The sequence below is a fragment of the Carettochelys insculpta genome, chromosome 1 (assembly GCF_033958435.1).
Source record: "Carettochelys insculpta isolate YL-2023 chromosome 1, ASM3395843v1, whole genome shotgun sequence".
NCBI classification, from domain to species: Eukaryota; Metazoa; Chordata; order Testudines; family Carettochelyidae; genus Carettochelys; species Carettochelys insculpta.
The window spans coordinates 245,935,851-245,959,789 of record NC_134137.1 but is presented as its reverse complement, the minus strand read 5'-3'; the positions used below and the strand labels follow the sequence as shown (position 1 = coordinate 245,959,789).

At 41.9% G+C, this 23,939-nt stretch overlaps 1 protein-coding gene across 2 annotated transcripts in view; it reads right to left on the bottom strand.

Moving 5' to 3' along the window:
- PHF21B (PHD finger protein 21B) overlaps positions 1-10,443 on the bottom strand; it is a 244,024-nt gene extending 233,581 nt beyond the window's left edge. Inside the window, exons 1-3 of one of the 2 annotated variants that reach the window (XM_075003606.1) lie at positions 10,251-10,443; positions 9,687-9,719; positions 9,338-9,403 (exon numbers count right to left, since the gene is read on the bottom strand). In XM_075003606.1, the coding sequence (XP_074859707.1) occupies positions 9,338-9,403; positions 9,687-9,719; positions 10,251-10,304 (153 nt within the window). In that variant the 5' untranslated portion in view covers positions 10,305-10,443. The remainder of the gene's footprint in view (positions 1-9,337; positions 9,404-9,686; positions 9,720-10,250) is intronic. The other variant, XM_075003607.1, reaches the window with a different exon arrangement.
- Positions 10,444-23,939: the final 13,496 nt, after the last annotated feature.

Genomic DNA, 23,939 nt, shown 5'->3' with positions numbered 1-23,939 from the left:
ACTGCTCACAGTGTTGAATATTCAAGACAATCCAGTACAATCTCCCCCATATAGCAGAAGAGACTTATCTAAACAGTAGCAAGGATTACAGATTATTCAAAAGAGTGGACAACAACAATCTGCTTAATATTGCTTTTATAATTCTGGTTATTTCTTAATATATTTAGATTCTAAAAGTATAGTGTTTTGATTATGAAAAAAAGACCGTACATATTCCTGCTGCTGTAAGGTTCCATTCTCTTTTAGCACAGTGAACAATAGATTAAAATGACTCCATTTAGGAGTTGAGAGTAAATAATCCACAAACCTAGACATTGGCCTGTGTTTTGTATGTGAGTTAGCACACAGAGAAAAGCATGAGGATGGAGGAAGGTGAATAGCAAGAAGCAAACTTGTGTTTATTTTAAACCTTATGAGCCTCTTCAGTATAGTCATATCTGCTTCCCTTTCTAAAAGCAGGCAAAGTCACTGTGTATTTAACATAGTAAAAAGCCTTTTTCATCAATTAAGACAACAGACCAGATACAAATGAACCAATCAGGAATTTAGAGTGAGCTATCAATGTTGTAGAAAGCTAGTCTGAACATTCCAGTTGAGTCACCACAGAGAAGTGGGGGAGGGGGCAAACGGGTGGGGGGAAATAAATTACTGTGTGCAACTCCATCTGCAAACTGCTTCTCCCGCACTGGTATGTAATAAAATGTGTTGCTAAGATACAAGCTGCTAAAGAAGTTCATTAAAGGACACTTTAAACAAAGCTGCCAGACTCTTTTCCCTTTAAAGACTGCTTATTTGGTTCTGTCCCTTGTATTTATAATTAGATCCTCTATATGAAGAGACTGTACTTCATCCAAGCCTACTCAGCAAAAGAATGTTAGGAAAATAACGTAAATACGAAACTGACTTCAGTTGTATACATTTACGGGCTGCAGGGAGGTTTACGGAATCATAAGTTAGCTTCCACTTTTCTTGTTTAATGAGAAATAAACCTTTCAAAAAGTAGCTTTTCCATTAGCTGGAAAGCAAACTGACAATTTCTATAATGTCATTTTACTTTCTCATCATTCTGACCTAACTTTTAGAATGGATGAGAATACTTTAGGAAAAAGAGAGGCCGGGTCTTTGTTGTTAAGTTTAGAAATCTGGGAAGCATCTGTCTCTTAACTTACCTTTCATGCGCAAAAGAGTATTATGCTACATGCACTGAAAAAGAGGCCATGATTATTTATGCCTTTACACTGGCAATTTGTCCAGTTTTTCATCTGGATGTTGGTTGCTAGACATATGTTAACAATTTCCCGAACTTCCTTGATCTTAATGCATTAATGACACCAATAAGTCTATTTTGTGACATTTTCTTTCAGGCAAAGATATGTTATCAGGGAGGCCTTTATCTGACCTTCTGCAGAATTCTTCTCCTCACTGTAGTAACATCTTGATAGTGGGGCTTTTTGTTGTTATTATGGTGGTAGAGGAGAGAGTGAAGACGGAGCAAAACATTTTTGCATTCACTTAAGAGTGCTGAAAAATGGTAGTTTAAGAAATATGTCTAGCATTTATCTGTTGTGCATTTAAAGGCACATGAAATGCATAAATCAGAGCAGAGTTAGTATCACTGATCATAGGAAATGCTACTTGTCACTCTGTAACCTGCTTCTCATATTAAATTCTGTATCACAGTCACCAGTATGTATATATTTTAATTACTTTTTCAGGCTCATTTACATGCGCATATTGGCTTTATGCCTGAATGATATCAACAAGAAAGACTGTCTGTGTGTGTGCGTGTGCACATGCACACACATACTTGAATCTGTACATGTCTGAGACAGGAATCTCTTCTCATCTTTTCCATATTTAAGAAAAGCTTCAATTTACCAATAAATCTTTAGGGAATCCTAGATAATTCAGAGAGCTTCAGAAAATGGAATGTTACAGAAAATGCAGGTTAATCTGTGTTGCATGGTAGAGGTTTCAGTTTTCTCATTAGACTCATGTTAATCAAAATTATATATTACATATATATATCTTTCTGTAATCTTTCTAAGATCTGTTATCAATAGCTGAGTTGGCTCAAAAAGTCTCTTCCCTTTCTCCCCTTCTCTCTGGATACAAGATAAGCTGCCTCAAACAAACAAAAAACAAAAGAGGGAGGGCAACATTATAAAGACAAATAGTTCTGGAAAGAAAACTATTCTATATACTATATAGATCTGACTTCTGTTTCAAGCACAGTGACATGCTTCTCTTGATTAGATGTAAGCAATCAAATTTTCAAGCAAGCACTCTCTTCTTGCCAGAGCCTGTATGTCTAGTCTTATGACTAAATCACAACTTTTAAAATAAACACTATTTCCCCAAAACAGAGAGCAACACTGTAGATAATTTCTGCATAGTTCTTAGACAAGCCTCTACCCTAGTTACTTCTTGTGTTGATTTTACTGCAGCCACATTCAGAGCTAGGTTTGTGTTTTACTTTCAAGCAAACAAATACATCCATTTCTATCCTAAACTTGGGCTACACATTTACTATTCTGTGAATTTAAAAACTGCTGATTCATATTTTTCCATATATATTTATTTAAAGAGGCTGCTTGTGCTGTACAAAAAAAAGTAGTACCTATTAGATTTCAATAGATGCTTACTATTGGCAGTCAGAGGTTGTAGCTAGAACTAAGCCGCATCAGCAATTTCATATGACACTCTGGAAATTGCTACTACATAACAATAAGTAGCTGATTCAAAAAAAATGAGAGAGAGAGTGCTTAAGGAAGTACATTTTATCTTGAGAAGAGCATTTTCAAACAATAAGGTAATACCACCTTAAGCAACAAAAGAGAAATTCTCAAATATGATATATGTAAGGGAAATGTACATAGGTGATTTAGCAAGGGGAGGTGAAAAGGCAGACCAAATATGATTCCGTCAGGCTAAAATAACTGACTTTACTTTGATGGCAGAAAGACAAATTTGCATTTCAATTAATCCATTTTTTTTCTTCTTCTTTGTTCTTATCTTAACTTACAGCACATTTTTAATACTTTCCCAGCCTCACTAGATGACACATGTGCAAATTGCCCCCCTTTTGACATCATGGTCACACATACACCATCTTCCATGGCCTTGTATTATTGATTTGCAAACTTCTACCCTTTAACTCCATAGACTAGAAATTAGGTTGATGCCTCAGATTTTGTTTGGGGGTCAGGGAATGTATCATTTTATAATCCAGGTATATTTTATCTTTAGGGTAGAGAGGAAAGCATACAGGAAAAAGTTACAAGTAATTATGAGCTGATGTGCCTTTGTATGTCTTTGTAGTTTTCAACTCAATAAAAACAAACATGCAATTAGATGAGAAATAGTTTCCCCAACTTGAGCAAAAGTCTTGAAGATGATGCATTATCCCACTGGAAATATGATTTTATATTACCCTACAAAACCCCTTTTCCCAGTTCATACTACAGAGAGACACTTAGGGCCATATTCCTCTATCTCATCACCAGCAGAATTCCTATGGAAGTCAGTGGGCTAGATCCTTACTGTGAGTGAACTGGCATAGCGCCATTGAAGAGACAGTGCTCTGGAATTGCTAAGGATCTGGCCCACTAATGAAACTTCAGTGAAAGTAGTCAGTGGAAAGTGTTTCCTTTAAGCTGTACATGCATACATAATGTTTTCTAACTCTGTGACACAGGTTAGACACAAAATACGTTCCACATATACAATAAAAAAGTTTCTCTGGTATGTTTACTATCAAAACACCAGCTATTAAAGAATATCTGCTTGCTGCTATACAGTAAGATATTTTACAACATGTAACAGGTAGCAAGTACTTTTAGTGTAAGACAAGTGAAAGTAAAAGGTATTGCTGCTATAATTCCTTTTTCTGAATAGACAAAGGTATTGTAGGGAAAAATTGCTATATCACAGGGATAATCATCATAGCCAGCTCCTCTAATGAGGCATCATGGGATTACCAGAGTTATTATAAGAGTCATCTTATTGAAGAAATTCAAAGTTAATTGAAATCAATTGTATTGTTCTGACAGCAGGTGTTTTAAGTGGCGAAAATATCAAAGTGTACTCTTTAAAATGGTTAGACTGGATGTTACATCCACTTTCCAACCCTTAGCACTGCCAAGTAATGTACTATACATGTATAGACTAGAGTACAGTAAAAGAAACACGATAGAATAAAGTCAAATTTCACATGCCAATGAGACTACTACCAAACAAATATTGATCAAAATCTCCTTCAGCATTATGTTTACATTCAGGTTTGGCAATTTCAGCGGCCTTTACAAGGGTAAGTCAAACACAAAGCAGAAATCGACAAATAATATTTATGTGTGCTGTGCTTCAAACTCTGAAAAGGCTTTTTTCCAATCTCCATCCCACCCCCTCACGTGGACATCTAATTTTATGCAACTTTACTGAAAGCGTAAAGACAAAAACTGTAGTTGCCATTATATAAACTATATTTCCAAGTTTCCTCTCCGAGGTGCTGATGGTAAATTTGTTTCAGTTTAGCCATTTTTTTACTCTGATAGCAAGGCAACCAATAAATTACTAGCGGATTGTAGCAAAAAGTGAGGAACTACAGCTTTCTAAATAACCAGCCCAAAACAAATCTTCACTTGGATCCAATAACCTCACTTGATTCTCCATTTGTTCAGAAGTCCCAGTGAAATCAATAGAAGCTCTATGAACAGAAGAACTGCAAAGTCAAACCCTTATTTAAATCACTTCCATATCTGTTGTGTCTGTATTTAAAAATTCAAAGAATAATTGGAAAGTTTAAAATTCCACTTCAAGGTTCATTTATAGCTTGATCCAAGGCCCTGATACATTGGGAATACTGGGGTAGAGATTGTCTTTTTATTCTTACAGCACCTAGCACAGTGGAGTCTGGTCCAAAACTGGGGCTCTTAAGTGCTACTTCACTATAAATAATCTCTTTTGACTTCAAAGAGCACTGGTTAGCTCCACATGCAGCTATAAGTATATACATGAAAACTACTGACACCAAAACAGAGTTCTCTCTCTCTCTCTCTGTCTTTCTGTGAGGAGAATTTGACCTTGTTTCTACCTAATTTGGAAATCCCTTTCAGGTCTTATTTCTGTTTCCATTGACACTTGTAACCTCGATTTTATTTCAGCAATTTTGAAAGTACCCAACCATATGAAATACTGAGCTTTAGCAAATGTCAATAAATTTCCCCTTTAACATGAGTAAACAGTGCTGCCATTTTCAGACTTAGCACAGCTTGGGTTTCACTAAACCAAAAAGCACCCCTCTGAAAGACAGACAAAACAAACATAACGCTGATATCTTGAATGAAAGAGTCTCCAACAAACTGCCTGTGCTTACGAAGCACACACGATTTTACAAAGTCTGACATATCCCAGGAAGATGCTTTGATGGGGGTCACCAATGGCAAAGTACAGTCAATGATTTAATTTCAGATATGCACTACAAAAAAGACAAGCCAGCTATAACCCTGGCTTGGGACAGCCTCTTTGAGACTAATGTTGATTTTCTATGTAGATAGTAAATTATGGTAAAGAAATGAGGCAGTGCACAAGTGAATGGCATATACATAATGTCTTTCAGGAAGACATATTTTTATTGCTGTGCTCCAGGACGGCTGTTTGAATTCAGAGTTCATCTCAGTTGAATATCTAGCAGTCTACACATTCTTACTGTTAATTTGCAAGTCCGAGTTTACTCTCCAGGGCTGATGTCAGAAAGAGTTTAACTTGCGGTTTGGGTTTTAATTTTGTTTTTTAATCAGTTAAGTATTATTATTAAGAAGTAACTTTCAAAAAAAAAAAAGCTTTCTGACTTCATAGCCATATAAAACCCACAAAAAATATGTGCTTTTACAGAACAAACCTGGTTCTTATGAATAGTCTTTTAGTTACCTATAAATGCTTATTGTTGACAATTTAGACAAAAATGGTACTGCTACTCTAAATGTGATGTGGATTCAAGGTGTAAAACCACTGGACCAGCTAATGGAGTCTTCACACATCATATCTTGTTAACGAAGAGATAACCCACTCTCAAATGGTATGACAGTTTATCAGAATTATAGTGCACAAACTGTGTAGGCAGAGTAACACAAGAAAAGTCTAACTTTGCCTTTCTGAGCTAGAGGAAAACTTAAGTATTGGCTTAAGTGATACTAAAAACACAAAGAGTATCTTTATAATATTTATTTGAAAAATGTTGGGAAAATACTGAAGTACACTTAATTCCTATATACTGACAATGTAGGTGAAACGCTGGATGACTATACAGGAATTGGTTGTAAATTTAAACCTAACTTCTTGCATAAGTCTATGTTTTGCACATATGGTCCCATGCCAAAATGCTTGAATTTGCCTGGATACTTGGTGTTCTTATTTTTAATTTTTGTAAGTACATGTTGCAATAAATACCTATAGCTTGGAAGGGAAACTGATAATTGGGACAGTGAAAGACACTACTCCCCACTCCTACATTTTAACATATGTTGTTAGCGTGATCATCTATTTATTTAACTTTTCACCATTCACATGTGTATTTTAACTGAAATGTAATCTTAACATCTTTTGTATTTAGTGAAGGCAAAGTGAAGGCAAAGATTATCATATGTACCTAAACAAATCTACAACTGATTTAAAAGAAATTAAAAACCAATTGTCTTCAAAAGTATACACTGAAACAACCACTTCTGCCCCTCCGGGCTACATGAGGCTTCTTTAAATGTACAGCAGGAGTGGGAGGTTCTGTACTCATGCAAGGAAGAGGCTGAACTCAATAACAGATCCATGATTGGTCAACCACTTACCACACTAATTTTCAAAGTACCTCTAGCATACCCTGAAACACCTAATAATTTGATGATGGACATTTTTCTAAGGTGACGTTACTAATCATACCAAAATTTACAAAGTTATAGGATTTTTCTGTGACGTAGTCAAAGGCTGAGGCCTCCAAACTCATTTCATTTGTGACTGAGAAAGATTTAAATCAGACCTCCAGAAGTGGGCAGCCTAGAGCAAGAGCATGCTGTATCACCACCTACCTTCTAGCTATACGCCTTTAATGTCAAAATAAGCAAAGAGATGTAATACTGTCAACTTTTGGAGAAAGACACTAGTTTCAATCACTGGGCTGATATTTATTGCTTATTTCTATTTTTAACTACTTTGCTCTTTGCAGAGATTTTTATCGCACAACCCTTGTTTACTAGTTAGTTTGAAATTCAAAGAAAATGTGTAAGATTGGTAACAATATTCTACAGCCAGCTGCATCCAAATTGTATTTCCAAATGTCTCTCTATGCCTTATCTAAATTCCAAAGTGTCACATAATAAATAGTTTCTCATTCACTATTATCATAGAAATTTAAACACCCAGTTGCTACAATGCAGAAAAAATGGTCAAATGTATGTTCTAAACAACACTTTAAACCAGTGAAACTATGTCCACATTGAAGAATGAACATATAAAGATGCATTGTTCCAGTAAAGGATGTTACCTTGTTTTGTTTTTTTTAAAGCATCCTCTTCTCAGTGTAGTAGTATTAGAGTCAAAAACTTGCTGTTTTACACAGCATAAAAGGACTAACAGCCCTTAGATATCATGTAGTGTCAGATTTGCTTGAAAACAGAAAGTATCTGATTTGATTCTATACAGTGATTAAACATCTTTGTGCTCTGCTGAGTAGGGTATTCTATCCCCTCCCCCTCCAAAAATGGCATCAAAGCAATCAAAATGGTAATGTTCAGCATGAATGGGGCCCCATCCCCCACCTTCAAACTCTGCAGACTTTTCTCCATGTTAGGAAGAAACCAACACCCCTTCCTCACAAAATGGAAGCTTCCACTACCAAATTGAGAGTGCTGACAAATTCTGATTACAATAAACTGGGCGGAAAGGGGGCTGCATATAATCACCACCATCTATGCATGCATTCTAGGAGCAGGTATTAAAGATGCAAGGATCACTTTTTAACTTTAACCACAACTCCAGGCGCACACACACATATAATTCCCTCTCTTCCCCCTCGGGAATATTACAAATCCCGAGGTTTCTTTCCTGAGGTGGAAGATTTTTGTTCTGTGATTGAGGAAAAAAAGAAAGAAAGAAAAACAAAGGCGCTGTTCCAAGTTTTGGTGCTGAAAGAGCTGCTGCATTCCGAAGGAATCGCGATCGATTCAGCCGGGGGAAGAAGAGGGGTGATGGAGCACGATCGCAGCTGCCAAAGGGGCTTTTGGAAACCTGCATGATCTTGCGGGAGGGGGGGAGGTCGTCATGGAGGGGCGGGGGGCAGGTTTGGAACGGTGAAAGTTCTTTACTATGGGGGCTCAATCCGGCAAATCATGGACTCGCTCTCCAAGCGGCTGAGGCTGCTGCCTCTGCTCGGTTTAAGCATTAGAAGTACTGAAAGTGGAAGGGGAGGGGGGATACTTGAGTGTGTGCGCGCGTATGTGTGTGTGTGTGTGTGTGTGCAGCGTTTGCAAAGCGCAGGGGAAACATGGGGCTACTGAGCGTTCAATGGCATCTGATCGTGGTGCTGAAACCTAACAATCACAGCTCCTGCCAGCAGCTGATCTAACACAAACAAACTCACAACAGAGAACTTTCTTTCATCCGGAAAGAGGATTAGGGATTCAGGGGGTGTCCAACAGTGCACCATAGCCAGAGGTCACTCGAAAGAAAAACAAAAAATAAAAAGTTTTTGAAGTGGGGGGAGGGGAGAGGAAGGTTTCTATTTTGTTGTGTTTCTCCTCCTCAGATTCCTATAACTGGAACAGGTTATTTTTTTAAAAAGTGAAAGTGCCTAAGAGAACTCGAAGCCAAAGCTAACACGTCAGATCAGACCAAGGGAAGAGAAAGACAAGTGCAAAAAAAAGTGATCAATACAAATCAGTTTTGCAATTGACACCAGAAATGGCTCCGACCTGGGCTCCAGTCTCCTTGTTCCCAACTCTTGCTCACCACATTGCATATAAGTACACAAAGTAGCCCAAGACAGGAGAATTTTCCATATTCCTAAAACATGTCGACCAACTCAAAATGGACGCCTCATTTTTTTTATTATTTTTTTTTTTTACGTTTTAACTACAGCTTATTTTCTTACTATTATTACAACCCCCACCCCCCGGCAAGGGATCTAACAAATGCATCTTGTTTTGAAAACATGCATTTTCACACTTTGCACTTAGGAAAATGGATGTTTTAATCTCTGCTCTCGGGGATTTTTCAGCCAACGCAGCCACTTTTAGAATGTTTAGAAAGTACACCGGGGAAAAAAACAGAACTGAATCGATCTGTTCCTTACTTGCTTTTCATTAAGAGCTGCTATTCTTGATTGCCTTTCATGGATTTGTTTCTTAAGATCACCGTTCTGCAAAAATGGCAATAAAATGCATATTAAAGGCAGAGTGTAAACTAACCCGTCATGAATAAACTTGAGATTAGACATTGTTCAAAGGCAAGCCCGTTTCATCGACGCCGTACAAAAGCATGCACACACACATAAACACCCTCTTTAGTCGAAAAGCTTAGTGAAGACTACAAAATGAGATCTCTTACTGATAAAGTTTCTCATCCTGCTGTCCCGGCACAACTGCGCTTATTACAGCAGGGATAAAATACTGAAGAAGAGAAAAAAAAAGATCTGCATTTACCTGTGGATCTTGCTTCATCTGTGCAACTAGTTTCTATAAAAAAATTACCCCGAAAAAAGGAGGAATTAGAAACTGTTTCAAGTTTAATGGATTTTCTTTTAAAAAAAAAATGTGCGTGAGTGTGTGTGGAAGAGGGAGGGAGGGGGTAAGGAACAAAGAGGCAAGTAAACACTGCGAGTCAGTTTCAAGCAAAGCTCATAAATATTCAAGTCTCGTCCTAATCTCTCCAACACACACAAGCACCAACCGCAATGTTAACTCCGATCCCCCCAACACACACTCGCACACACATATACACATACACACAACTCGGCCGAGCACTCTCCCAAACTACTTTGGCAAAGTGTTCCATATTCCAAGGGGGAGCCGCGGCGGCGGGGGGGGGGTCTCCCCAAGGCTCGGTTCCAGCCCCCCCCCCAGCTTCACTCTCACTCCCCTCCCCCCTGATCGATAGACCCTGCGACAAGAAGCAAAGGCTCCCGGCTCGCCAGGCCAGGCTGGCTCCCTGCTCCCTGCGCCCCCCCGCCCCCCCAGCTCCAGCCACCCCGGGGCCAGCTGCGTTACCTGGTGGCACTGGAGTTCCACTTGGAGCGCCTCTTGCAAGCTCTGCAGCTCCATCCCTGCAACTTGCCAGGCACTTTGCTGCCACTTTCGGAGCCCGGCGAAGTTTCTTTTGTTTTGGTTCCCTTGGTTGGCGGGGAGGGGGACCGGGGGGGGCGATTTTGTCCCAGCCACAAACCGACCAACCCCCCCAGGCGCGCCCACCCCGAGCAGAGCAATTAAAAAAACCCCACAACAACACCGAAAGAAACAACTACTCAGGCTGCACAGCAAGTTCTTTGCCTCTTTGCTAGGGACACAGACTCATCACTCACTTTCCGCCAAACTAAAGGGGGGGGGACTCCGCCCCGGCCCCCCTGCCAGCGCCTTGCCCGGCCCCCCCTCCGGCCCCCCCGCTCCGCCCAGGAGCCGCGTAAGCGCCTCCTGCGGCCGGCCCGCCCCTCCGGAGGGCAGGAGGGGGACTTAAAACGGCGGGGACTATATTTTCTCAGAGTGCGCGCCTTGATTTCACTTTGCCTCGGGAAAAGTTGTGCCTCGGCTGTCAATGCTAATTCGGAGGTGCCCGGATGGAGCAAGGCACGGGGGGGGGGGAGGGAGCAGGAGAAGGGACTGAAGGCTCCTCGGCTGGCGCATGCGCCGCCGCGGTGGGCGAGAGCAACAAAGTAAGTGAAGAAGCGGGAGGGCAGCGCGAACTCCCGGCCGCCTGGCGGTCCCCTCCTCCTCCCGTCACCCCGCGCTGCTCCGCCCAGCCTGCCGCTGGGAGCGAGGCGCGGGAGATCGTCCCAAAGCAACAGAGGTGCGGGAGGGAGCAAGTTCCTCCCTCCCTCTCACTTCCTTCCCTTCCCGGCCTCTGGTCTGCTGCCTTTGCCCCACTCTGTCTTCCCTTCCCGCTGCTCCCTCCGCTTCCCAGCATCCCTTTCCCACCCCAGGCCATTCCAGCACCCGCCAGCCCCTGGAGGCAACAAGGTCATTTGTTATCTGGTCCCGTTTGAACCACCGGGAAACTGGTTTCTTACCTGTCTTGTTCCTCTGGAGTTTAAGGTTTAAAAAGTTGCTGTCACTAAGGTGAGGATTTGGCAATAGGATGTGATTCTCCAACCACACATAAGCTAATTTTGGAGCTCTGGGCTAAAGTTCCAGCATATTAATAATAACTACAGTGTGTGGTGAGGCAAAATAACCATCAGTCAACCGTTTGCTCTGTCCCTGTACCATCACCTTGACAACAGCTAGAAACTTGTCCTGTGCACAAAGTTTGCTCTGGTTTAAGTAAAGGTGAAATGGTGCAGTGATTTGTGTGACTACGTGTATAGATGTCACAAGAAAATTCGGTCAACCCAGCTACTTCACGCAGCAGTGTGAGAAATCCATAGTTAAGTTCAGTTTAATCTCCATATAAAGACAGTATTAGATCAAGAGAATTCTACCTAGCTTCTACCTCTTTGGTAGATAGATTATCTAGGTCTGGGGTCAGCAACCAAAATAGCAAGGAGAGACATTTTTTTTCAAATCAGTAAAAAACTCAAGAACCACACTGCATGTGGATACGAGAGGGTCCTTAATAAGTAACATCAAACCATACTTTCGGTAACCCCCATTTTAAGAACAGCACACTCCATGATTTGTAACATGATACATGTTTACTTCAGGACTTTCACAAACTTTTAACAAGTTCTATTTCCTCACACTCTGTATCTGTGTGTGTGCGTGTGTAGGTGTACGTGACACACACCACTGTCTTCCTGACTTTCTCTTGCTCTGGAGGACACTCGGGAGTTAGCCAACTTTTGAGGTCACATATTGTTTGCCTTTTAGATACAAGTTGTTCATTTCTGAGCTTTTAAACACTCACTATTCATCAAAAATAATCAAAATTTGGGTTTTTTTTTAAACTTTGCAATTATAGTATCAGGGGCCATAAACTAGTCCTTAAAGAGCTGCATGCAGCTCCCAGAGCTGCAAGTTGCAGACCCCGATCTACGCTGATGGAAGAACTCTTGTTGGTGTAGTTAGTGTATATACTGAAGCACAAAAGATGTGCAGCTGCACCTTTGTAGCATTTCAAGTGTAGACAAGCCTTCAGCATGCTAAATAATAATGGCATGTTTAAGGCTATATCTACACTTACTGCAGTGCGTAAGGTCTGCTGTATAGCTGCTCTAGACCAGCAAGAGAGAGCTCTCCCACTGGCATAATTAAACGAAGCCCAATGATTGCTAGTAGCTATATCAGTGGGAGACTCTCCCACCAACATAATGCTGTCCATTCTGCTGCTTTTGCTAGTATAAATTATGTGATGTGGGGATGTTTTTTCCACACCCGAATGACAAAAGTTTTGCTGACAAAAAAGTGCAAATGTAGGCAAAGCCTAAACAAATGGACGAAAGACTATGCCAATAGTGGCACAAATTTAACTAAATCACTACAACGTCATCTGTTTAGTTAAACGAGTGCAACTTGTGTGTGAGCAAGCTTTGTGACACTGAAAGCCACAAACTAAGGGTAAATTTTATCTGACTTTCCAGATTAAGAACATACCTAATTAAGTGGTCAGCTTCTACATTGATGAGTTGAATGCTAGTACCCTAATAGATACTGCCATTCTTATAGACATTTCAAGGTGTAATCTTATTAATACAGGTTGAATTTCTCTCACCCAGTACCCTCCAGACCTGACCCACCAGTGCCGATCAAGAGAATTTGCAGGACTACAGAAGTTCAATATTGTCTAGCACATTACCAACATTTTCATTGCTTATGTGGGCTCTTAGACATTTAGACGGGGGCTACACACAGAGTTTTAGACAGATGTTACCGTTGGGACATATTTCACGACAGAACCTCTGTTGACAGAATGCATCTACACCTAATAGAGGTTCCCTTGTCGACGCCCTCTGTTGACAGATTGCCCAGAACCTCTATGGACAGAACACCCAGCCAAAAGCTCTGCAAACAGGGCTGCCCAGTGAACTCAAAGCCCCCTCTATCACCAGTGGGCCCCTCGGAGCATCTACATGTTTTTTTGTCAACAGAATCTGTTGACGGAGGCGTTATGCCTTGTACAGGATCAGCTTAATTCTCCCAATAAAACTGCTGTGTTCTGTCGGCAGTTTCTCGACAGAATGCATTTGTAGGGTAGATGCTCCATGAGTTTTGTTGACAAAACCCCAGTTTTTATGACAAAACTCGAGTGTAGATGCAGCTCTCGGGTAAATTACAGCTAATAACGGCATAGAACACAGAGCCAGGACTGGTCGCAGTAAACAAACTTTATGGGACCATGGGAAACTGGCCATAGCCATGATAAGTGGTCATCCACCTAACTAAAATCATGCTGGATTATGGATGGTGTCAGATGAGAGAGATCCCGATTGGAGAGGTTCAACCTGTACTAACAGCACATTCAGAAACTAGCAGGTAGTTTTTAGAACACTACATTGGGCTTGGACATGACTATCGGCAACTACAGCAAACTCTCTTAAATAGAGGCACCAAGACAAACCTACTAAATCAAAATTGAAGTATCCAGCTTGTTAAGAAAAATCTTGTCCAATCGCCATGAGACTTTCTAGAAATATTCTGTCCTACCCAGACATAAGGCCATGTCTGTGAAATTCAAGGTGGATTGTTCTTTGTTTGGCACTATTATGAATAAGATGTCTTACACAGACATAAAATTAAAAGCTTGTTTCAACCTTAGCTGTTGGAAACACTAGACATTACTATAAATATTTATTTAAAAGTCCTAATTTATGTTACTATCAACAAATTCATTGAAACTGACTAAATTTAAAAAATTAATTTACTTTTCACCATTTGTTCACTTGGTGAACATTTGACTTCAACCACAAACTAGTCGGTTTCACTTTCTGGTGCTCTGAGCACTACTTTTGTGTTTGGACTGCAAACATTGCACAAATGTTTAAGTTCCAATAAATACAAATATTTAGTTGCGCGTATTTGATGAAAGTTGGCTTTTGTTATGCTATCATGGGTTTCTACATGAAAATATGTTAAATAAATATTAGGCTTCATAAATGTGAAATCCTACTTCATCAGTCTAACTTGTTAGGCTCCAACTGCCTCCCGACTTCTCTTAAACTACTTTTTCCCTAAACTCAAATTGTAACCGCTTAGTTTTCATGTAAATAACCAGTTGGTGATCTAAGAGGATAAGGGAAATGGTGAAGTTCAACTACTATATGACGTGTGATTTGACTTTCCAGACATTATTCACAAGAGTAGGGACTTAGAGGCCAATTTTGTGCAAAGACTTTTGCACATGGGACATTTTTGAGTCAATGCAACTATGCTGAAAAACACAGTTATATTACGTGTGCAAGTATTTGCAAGATCACGGCCCAGCATAAGTTGAAGTTTGTTTGTTATCCTCAATAAAATGTATGCAGGGAATTCTATTGACCTGAATGAGTCTATTCACAGATTTAAAGTTACTCTTATAAGTAAGCATTTAAAAGATAGAATATTAAAGTCTTTGTAAATCAACTGAAATCAATTGTTGTACTGTGTAAAACTGAGGTGAGATCAGTATCAGGTCCTAAACTGAGCCCTCTTCTTGTTCTACATTTATACAGTACCTAGTTCCTGGGTTGATAACTAGGGTTCCAGTGTTCCATGGTAACACAAATAAATCAAATAATAAGAATATAACAATTGACTGAGCTATATTTATTGAAGCATGATTTATATATATATTACTCATGACTATTGCTAGTCTGCCTACTGTTTCTAATCAGAATTTTGTATTATTATAAAAGGCATGCATACACCTACAACAGCAAATCATCTTTTTTAGCATTATAACATAATTATTCTTCTATCAAAATAAAATTTCTAGCTGCAATTTGCCTAACATTTGTTCTTTCAGATTGTTTTGGGCGACCTTCCAATACTCTCAAATCAATGCAAATGTAAACCTTTTAAAAATGACCTGCATGGAGTTATGTGATTATTTTATCTCTTCTACACTGATGAAATGACTATAAGAAAACAGCTTGGAAGTCTGTGTCAACATCTTTTCCATGCAAAAACTGGTTTACATGTTCACAATGCAGTGATAGAGCACACATTACAATATTCAGGAAGTATCAATATAAAAACACAAAACAAAGTTCTTTGCTATTCATGTATTGATACAGTTCTATATGCTTTATAGGCAATTTGTATAAAATATATTAATCTGTCAAACATATTTCAGCAATAATTTTCTATCACTATCTATAAAACCTTTAATGGCTTTATGGAATATACTCCAACATGATGCAATCTTTGTGGAAAAATTATGGCTTTACAATAGCATTTATTAGGGGGAAAAAGAGTCCCAGTAAGGCCCATTGCATTTGTGTTCTTGTATAGAAGATAGCCATCGTTTGGCTACAGACTGCACGGGAGAAAGAGTGCCTCAGCATGGTGAGGAATGATTATGGTTCTGCCCCTCCTGGGCACCAGCTAATGGAGGTATTGTAGCATTGAGAGAAGCACAAGCTGTCCCATCAGATGCTGCATGTCCCATAGGTAAAGAGGCTGTCCCCCCACCCTTCAAGTTAATATCACTGCACCAGGCATCTGTAGCAGTAGTGTTCCCACACGTCCCCTCACACAGGGTTTTACCTGCGTCCTAGTGAATTTCAGATTCATAAAGCCTTGATGTGTACTGTTCATACATTATATACATTTAAGTATACAGTAACAATGTGCAATCAGAGGCATGCCATCTGTGCAGGCCCAATCAGCTACATGTTGTCCAACAGGCAGCTTGTAGGGCTATCCATCTGGCATCTTTGAAGAACACAATTTTTTAGAACAAAGTGGCATCCTTCATCTTGCACATGGGTCATGTTGCATGGAGTACACCATTTTGGATCGCCTAGAACATACAGGTGAGTTCGTGCAAGTCTTACTAAAAGTGTCAAGACACACGTGTATGTGCAGTAAATGTAATGTCTTTCACTGAAAGCTTTGCATTCATGCGTGCAAATTAAAGGTATAGCAACTACATGTTTCCAGCTGTACTTCTCTTGTCTTCATTGTAATGACTGTTTGACAGTGTGAGCAGAAATGGCCTCTGGAAAATTCTAGAAAAGGTTGACTGTCCCACATAATTCATTAACACCACAAGAGGACAGGGCTGGTCAAGTAATCTCAGATGGTGGCCTCTCAAAACAAAGCTACATGCTGGCACCAGTCCTCTTTGGTCTCCTATTCACAGCCATTTTGAATTAAACAATTGTTAGCTTTAAAAGAGCATCCACATAAGGTACAGAACTGATGGAAAATCCTTCAATCTTCAAAACCTTTTTACACAGACAAAAGTCCTGGAGGAACTCACCTGTGAAGCCCTTTCTGCAGATGTTTTGCTGTAGTAAGAGTATGTCTACAGTATCCTACGTTGCAGAATATGGGTTTATGAATTGCATAATGCACCAAAAAGAACTAACTGCCCTATGTGGTGGGTTCTGTTAGTGTGAACTAAACAGGTACCCAACTTAACTTGTCTTAAACCCTTGTACTCCAGGTGGAACATAGGTCACCTACCAATCTCTTCCATTTCACTCTATCTCAGGACAAATCTTCTAGCTGACCCCAGGAGTACCCCATTTGTCTTTCAATCTCAGTAGAGCTGCTCCATGTTGTCCAAGGCCTTCCTCTTTTGTGTTGTCCTTGCAGGTTCCATTTGAAAAAAGGGTACCTGCTTCATATTAACACAGTCCTCTTTAAAAGAGTAGCATCCCCAGGGAGCAGTCAGAGTACACTTTGGTGTGCTCTGCAATTCACATCTCTGTAGTCTATAGTGCCACAAAGTGTACACAAATGCTTATTTATAGTAAAAGTGACCTGCAGCGTGCCCTTAATGCTTTCTCAGCAGCAAGGAAACAGGTTGGACTCACCAACAGCTTGGAAAAAAATGAAGTCCTCTTCCAGCCAGCCCCAGCCAGTACTATCATTGAACCCAATATCACCATATCACCAAATATAAAGATCAGTCCCATTAATTAAATACATTGGCAGTGCCATCTCAAATATTATCAAACATAATATGAAAGGCAAGTCAGGCCTTCAGAAGGCTGCTATGGGATACTCAATCAACATACTATCAAACTGTCAACAAAACTGCTGATACACAATGCAGCCATAGCATCCCTTTTATACAGAAGTGAAGTATGGACAATTTCCCAAATACATGAGGCAACTTGAAAATTCTCACTTACTGTCTTTATTCTATTCTGAAAGTCCACTGGCAAGACAAAGTGTCAAACATTAACATCCTTGAAACGCCAAAAAACAATAAAATTAAAAAAATAAAAAGCACAAGAGATTTTTTTTAAGGGAAAGGGCAATGCACCAAATTTATTGAGCTCATAATACAAAAATCAGCACATGCATACAGAGAGAGAGTCCCACCAAAAATATTTTAGATGGCAGATTATGGTTTAGTTAGATTAATGTAATGGTCAATCACATTGGACAAAGTAGGGGAGCCAGGTGCTCCAAGGTTGTTGCTTGGCAGGACAAATCCGAAGTCCCATGCAATTTCTTTTATGGAAGTTTATGGATTTTGCTGTAATTAGTTATTTTACAACATATGTTTATTTGGAGATTGCTTTTATTGTTGAAATTACCCTTTGTGGATGACCTTTCTAGGTTTTGCCCTACCCTGGTTTGATGGGATTTGTTGTTTTTACATATTGGGAGTGCTTGGTCTTAACTCCAGGGTTGTTAATTTGCTTTCATTATGATGGGAGCGTTTATGTGACCTTCTGGTGCCTTTAAGATTCTGGCTTTTCCCTTTGGGTACATTTGAACCTAAAAGCAACCTTCAAAAACTTATTTCATGAACACACACACACACACACACACACACACACTCTTATACCAAACCACTGTTACTGAGGACAGTCATGAAGTTCTGCAACCTTTATGACTTACATTAACAAACCCTAATAACAATATAATATAATAACAATTTATTTATTTATTTATTTCCTATATTAGCAAACTCTATAACAGAGTGACCATAATTACTCATTAGGACTCTTCTGGTCTGTTTCTGCCTTAACATTACTAAAAAAACACAGGCAGCCTGTCGAATGCATTTTTACGAATGGCACTAGGCCACTCCTTTCTGATTGTCAAAAAGGGAGGCTGGCAAAGGTACATGAAGGCACATTAGATTGTATAAAATATAACAATAAGTTTTCTGCAAACATTAAAATACTACATTTTAGCTTCATGGATACACATTTAGACAACATTTATCAAATCTCTGATTAGGTCGGGTCAGCAAACGCTGTCTCTTATCCCATCAGAGTAGTTGGCTTGGGGGCCGCAATACATTTTGCTGATGTTTACCATTCACAGGTACAGCTCCGCTGCAGCTCCCATTGGCTATGGTTCACCCTTCCCTGCCAATGGAAGATTCAGGAAGTGGTGCAGACTGAAGGGATATGTTGGACACAGCTTCCTACAGCTCCCATTGGCCAGAAATGGTGAACCCTGGACCCCTGGGAGCTGCGAAGGCTGTACCTGTGAACCATCAAACATCACTAACATGTCTTTTAGCCTGCCAGTAGATTACCTTGATAGGCCAAGAGTCAAAGGCCGTGTCTACACTAGCCCCAAACTTCGAAATGGCCATGCAAAAGTTTACTAAGGAAGTGCTGAAATACATATTCAGCACTTCATTAGTATGCGGGTGGCCGCGGCACTTCGAAATTAATGTGCCTTACCGCTGCGCGGCTCGTCCAGACGGGGGTCCTTTTCGAAAGGACCCCAACTACTTCAAAGTCTTCTTATTCCCATCTGCTCATGTCTTGGTCATGATGAACTTGCTCGAAAAAAGTCCTGTATGGTGAGCTGGAATTCTGAAAGAACAGGAAAGGAAGTCAATGTAAATACTTCAATGACTCCCTTAAAAGTAGACTCACAACTTATAGGGCACTAATACTGATAACTTCAAAGACTCAGACACACCAGAATGGAGAGCAACTATCAATAAAGGTTCTAAATGCTTTGAAAAACACAGATGCAAAAATAAAAAGTTCAAAGAAAGGGCTAAATGTCACAAGTTTTTAGTGGGAGCCTACACATTCCTATGTGACTTATGTTGACCTTGCTCCTTGCAGTCAGACTCTACAGCTACAAGAGAATACACAAGATGCCATGGCATCATCAGATATGACAAATAGCCATGCAGTATAACATGTAATGGCTGCCTGGAGTCTACTGTTCTTGGAGTTGAAGTTTTAACCCCAAATCTCTGTATGATATTATAACATTTATCCTTACCAGAAATTGTCACCGATTTAGGAAGTGATTTTCAAAAGGTACATAGAGAAGGTAGGTATCCCACTGCCACAAATAGTGCCTACTTCCTATGTGTGCCTTCGAAAATGTCCCATCCCTATTTGTGCAATACAGTCCTTTTTAGTATCCACATGTGCAGAAGCGACCCACAGACTGGTGATCCTTGATCCACTGGCTCAGTGGTTCCTAACTTATGGACCGATCAGTACATCTTTGGAACCATACAGGTAGTACTGGATGTAATCTATATATCACCTTGTGGGCTGCATATGCATGTGCTCTTCAGCTTGTAGTCTCAGGCCCTTTGCTTGCAATCAAATAGTTTTTGCTTCCATTTTCAAATCAGTGCATTCCTCCTTGTCATGAGGTCCTCTGAGGGAAGAGGAGCATAGTGGTTAGCATCTGCTCAATGCAGGGGAGACTGGAACCACCCATTCAACCAGGCTCCAACCCAGGGCACCAAGAAGGTCAGCAGCAACTGGCTTCTGGGAGGGGAGTAGGCCTGCAAGCCACCTTCCCTGGGCCACTTCCTACTGTTGATTCATGTCTCCGATAAGAAAAGAGGGGAATAAAGAGAAACCAAATCCTACTAGCCCCAGTTGGGCTCAACATACAGTCTTGGGTTCCACCCCCCACCCCCCCGCAACATATCTCAAGAGCCTGGCAGGAGGTTTGCATTCCACCTCCTTCTGAGCTTGGCTGCTCCCTTGTTAACTAGGATGCTCTGCAAGGTTGGAGCTAGCTGAGCTCAAGCTAGTCTTTTAACGTCTTCCATCCCAGAGTGGCATTTGTATACCCCATCACACTCCCATTAAGCTGCATCACTCTTCCGCATTCCTCTATTGTGCTAGTAAGCTTTCCTGTTCTGTCTCATCTTGCATCTCTTGCTGGTTCCTGATTTTCTCCTAACTAGATAATATTCTTCTTACTGGGTGCACCTGGGTATTTTGCCTGTGCATAGGTGGCAGGATCAGGCCTATTTAGCAGAAGTTCTTGTGTGTGTGCGCACACTTCTTCTTGACATCAGTAGGAATGATGTGAGCATATCCAAAGGCAGAATTTGGTCAGCTGAATGCAAAACACTGTCCAGTGAGTGAAAATAACTGTCAGCAGGCTGTGATGCATTATAAACCAGCACCTGGATTTTTGTTTTCATTTTAGTCCTTGGAAAGTCACTCAAAAATCTCCACTAAGCAAAGGTAAAAGCACCTTTGCAGGGGAAAAAAAACCAAACAAACCCAGACTCGCCTATAAAAGAAAAGCGTATTAAAAAACAAACTCTGCACATTTGCAAATCTAAGCAGCAGTGCTGCCATGCCGCTTTTATAAAAAGGAGCTGAAGTGATAGAAGTATAATGCAGAACTTGAGGCAAACAGGATAAACAATAAATATCTCTCTGGTTAGGCATGACTATGGACAGGTAACTTGAGTTACTTTACTCATCCATGAAAAATAACACACAAAGCAATAGTCAAGTTGTAGAGTAGAAAGAAATATCAGCTCCACTTTTCCCTCAATGCATTCTCTCTCTAAATATGGAATGTGCTTTTGCATAGCACATTTCACGTATCAAGTACCACACAGCCCTTTACAAAGCAAATCAGTTGGATATTAGAAATTTGATTCTCTACTGCAACACGTGTATTCATTTTACACGAGGAGGGCATAAACTTGTAATAGTTCTGTTCTGCTAGCGCTTTGGATTCATTTTTACATGGGTGTAAATGAACAGATAAGGTGCAAGGCAATGAAGATTTAGGCCCTATTAACAGTGTATAGCAAATATTACAAGAATGCAGCACTCAGGATCTCAGATGACCCTGGACATTTGAGAAAGGCCAGTCAAGGCAACAGGTTTAACCCTTAGTCTCAGAGAAGTACTGTGAGATATCTGACATCCAAATTCTCAAAGAACATAGATGTGTAGAAAAAATGTTCATTCAAGGGAGGGCATCTGTGCAAAGCTTCTCAATCAGATCCTAAGAGTGCATCAACCTCCAATTTACCACTGTTATGTCAGCATGAGGTATAAGCCCATCACCTCTTTTCCTGTTTCTGTTAGATTTGAAGCAGTGCAGTATGATTTTTCTAAACCATTCAGCACAAACCTAATGTTGTGCCCATTATAAGGAATGGCAAAAGTCCCATTGATTTAGGTGGATGCTGAATTGCGCCAGGTGTACGCTTTTCAAAATCCCCCTCATGACCTAGTTTCAAAGAACATTTTCAAAAATAACTAGTGATTTTGAGTGCCCGATTCAAGACACTTTAAGAGGCCTGAGTTTTAGATGCTCAACACTCTTTTGAAGAAGATTGGGCTACTAAAGGGTCTTACATGGTGCACCCAAAAATGGAGGTGGCCAGATTCAGTAGATCCCTCAGAAAAGTTAAGCCAGAGCATGACAAATTGAGCCAATCACCAATACAAGATGGTGGATAAAATTTTTAAATGCATCTACATGATTTAGATGCTTAAGCCCCATTTTCAGAAGTGACTTAGGCACTTAAGAGCTCAAGCTTCACTGAAATCAATGTGAGTTACCCATCTAAGTTGTCACTTCTTAAAATGGAACTAGCACTTCTAGATCATTTAGCTGTTTGAAAATTTTCCTCAAGTCCAACAGACTTTCAGGCTATGTCTACACTAGCGCACTATGTCAAAGTAGCCTATTTCAAAGTAACAACATCGAAATAGGCTACTTCAACGGGTATCACCTACACATCCTCCAGGGCTGGTGCTGTCGACGTGCAACGTTGAAGTAGCGACGGGGAATGTCAAAAGGAGCCGCCCCAGACGAAGATGCGGAGCGTCCTCGCACACAAGCGCTCCCCATCGAAATAAGGCGCCAGGAAAGCCCGCGGACGGGGTCAGAGGCTGGACTAGCCCTTCCAGGGCAACAGCAAACCGTTCCTTTAAAGGGCCCCTCCCAGACACACCTGGCCTGCACAGCACAAGGTCTGCAGAGTGCTAGCCACACTCTCGCAGATTGACGCACAGCAGCTATGGACTCCCAGCAGCAGCAGCTGGAAGCCCTCCACATAGTCACCCAGGGAGCAAGCGCCCTGCTAGATGCTGCACAGGAGGCTGTGCAGCAGCTCCTGGCAGAGGAGCCCTCCCGGGGGCAGACAGGGACACCCCTGACCACTGGGCTCCCTTCTTCCTCCCCCACTGGATGCTCCACCGCCTCTGGAGCTACCCCACCAGCTCCGAGTGGTGGGAGCAGCTGGTCATGCGGGACGACCACCAGTGGCTGCGGAACTGCTGCATGCACCGGCAGACATTCCTGGAGCTCTGCCAGTGGCTCACCCCCGCACTGAGGCACCAGGACACCCAGATGCGGTGCGCGCTCCCCGTCGAGAGGAAGGTTGCAATAGCCGTGTGGAAGCTGCCACTCCAGGCAGCTACCGCTCTGTAGAACACCAGTTTGGAGTGGGAAAGGCCACAGTCAGGGCCATTGTCATGGAGGTAAGGAGGCCTGGTCACGCACCCTCGGGGGGGGGTGGGGGCCCGGGTGTAAAGCTGAGGAGGGAGGGGTGCCAGGGAGGGAGGGGATGGGCGGGGGGGGTACCTGGGGAGGTGCAAGGGAGGGGGGCCTGAGGGAAGAGCCCTGAGGCACCCTGCACACCCTCATGGGCGCTTGTGTTCCCTCCCCACAGGTGGTTCGTGCGCTCAATGCCATGCTGCTGCAGAGGGTCATCCGACTCAGGGACCTGGATGCAGCCATCGCCGGATTTGCTGCCATGGAGTTCCCAAACTGCTTCAGGGCCCTGGATGGGACCCACATCCCCATCCGCACCCCGGACCACAGCGGGAGAAGATACATCAACCGGAGGGGCTACCACTCCGTGTTCCTGCACACCATGGTAGACACCAGCCGGGGCCGCTTCCAGGATGTCTGCGTGGGCTGGCCCGGCTGCACACATGACGCCTGCGTCTTCTGGAACTCGGGCCTGTTCCGCCGGCTGGAGGCAGGGACCTACATCCCTGTGGGGGGACACCACCGTGCCCCTCTGCCTCATGGTGGACACGGCCTACCCCCTCCAGCCCTGGCTCATGCACCCATATGCCGGCTACCTCAACACCAGCCAGGAGTGGTTCAACGCCTGCCTGAACCATGCCCGCCAGGTGGTGGAGAGGACCTTCGTCTGCCTGAAGGGCCGCTGGCGGTGCCTCCTTGCCCGCCTGGGCTTAGGTCTCCAGAATATCCCCCAGGTTGTGGGCACATGCTGCACACTCTACATTGTCGAGAGCAAGGGGGAGGCCTTCGTCCAGGGGTGGGCAGTCGACACTGGCACAGGCTTCCCCCAGCCAGCCACCACAACCAGTCACCAGGCCCATCACGAGGCGATATGGGTCCACGAGGCCC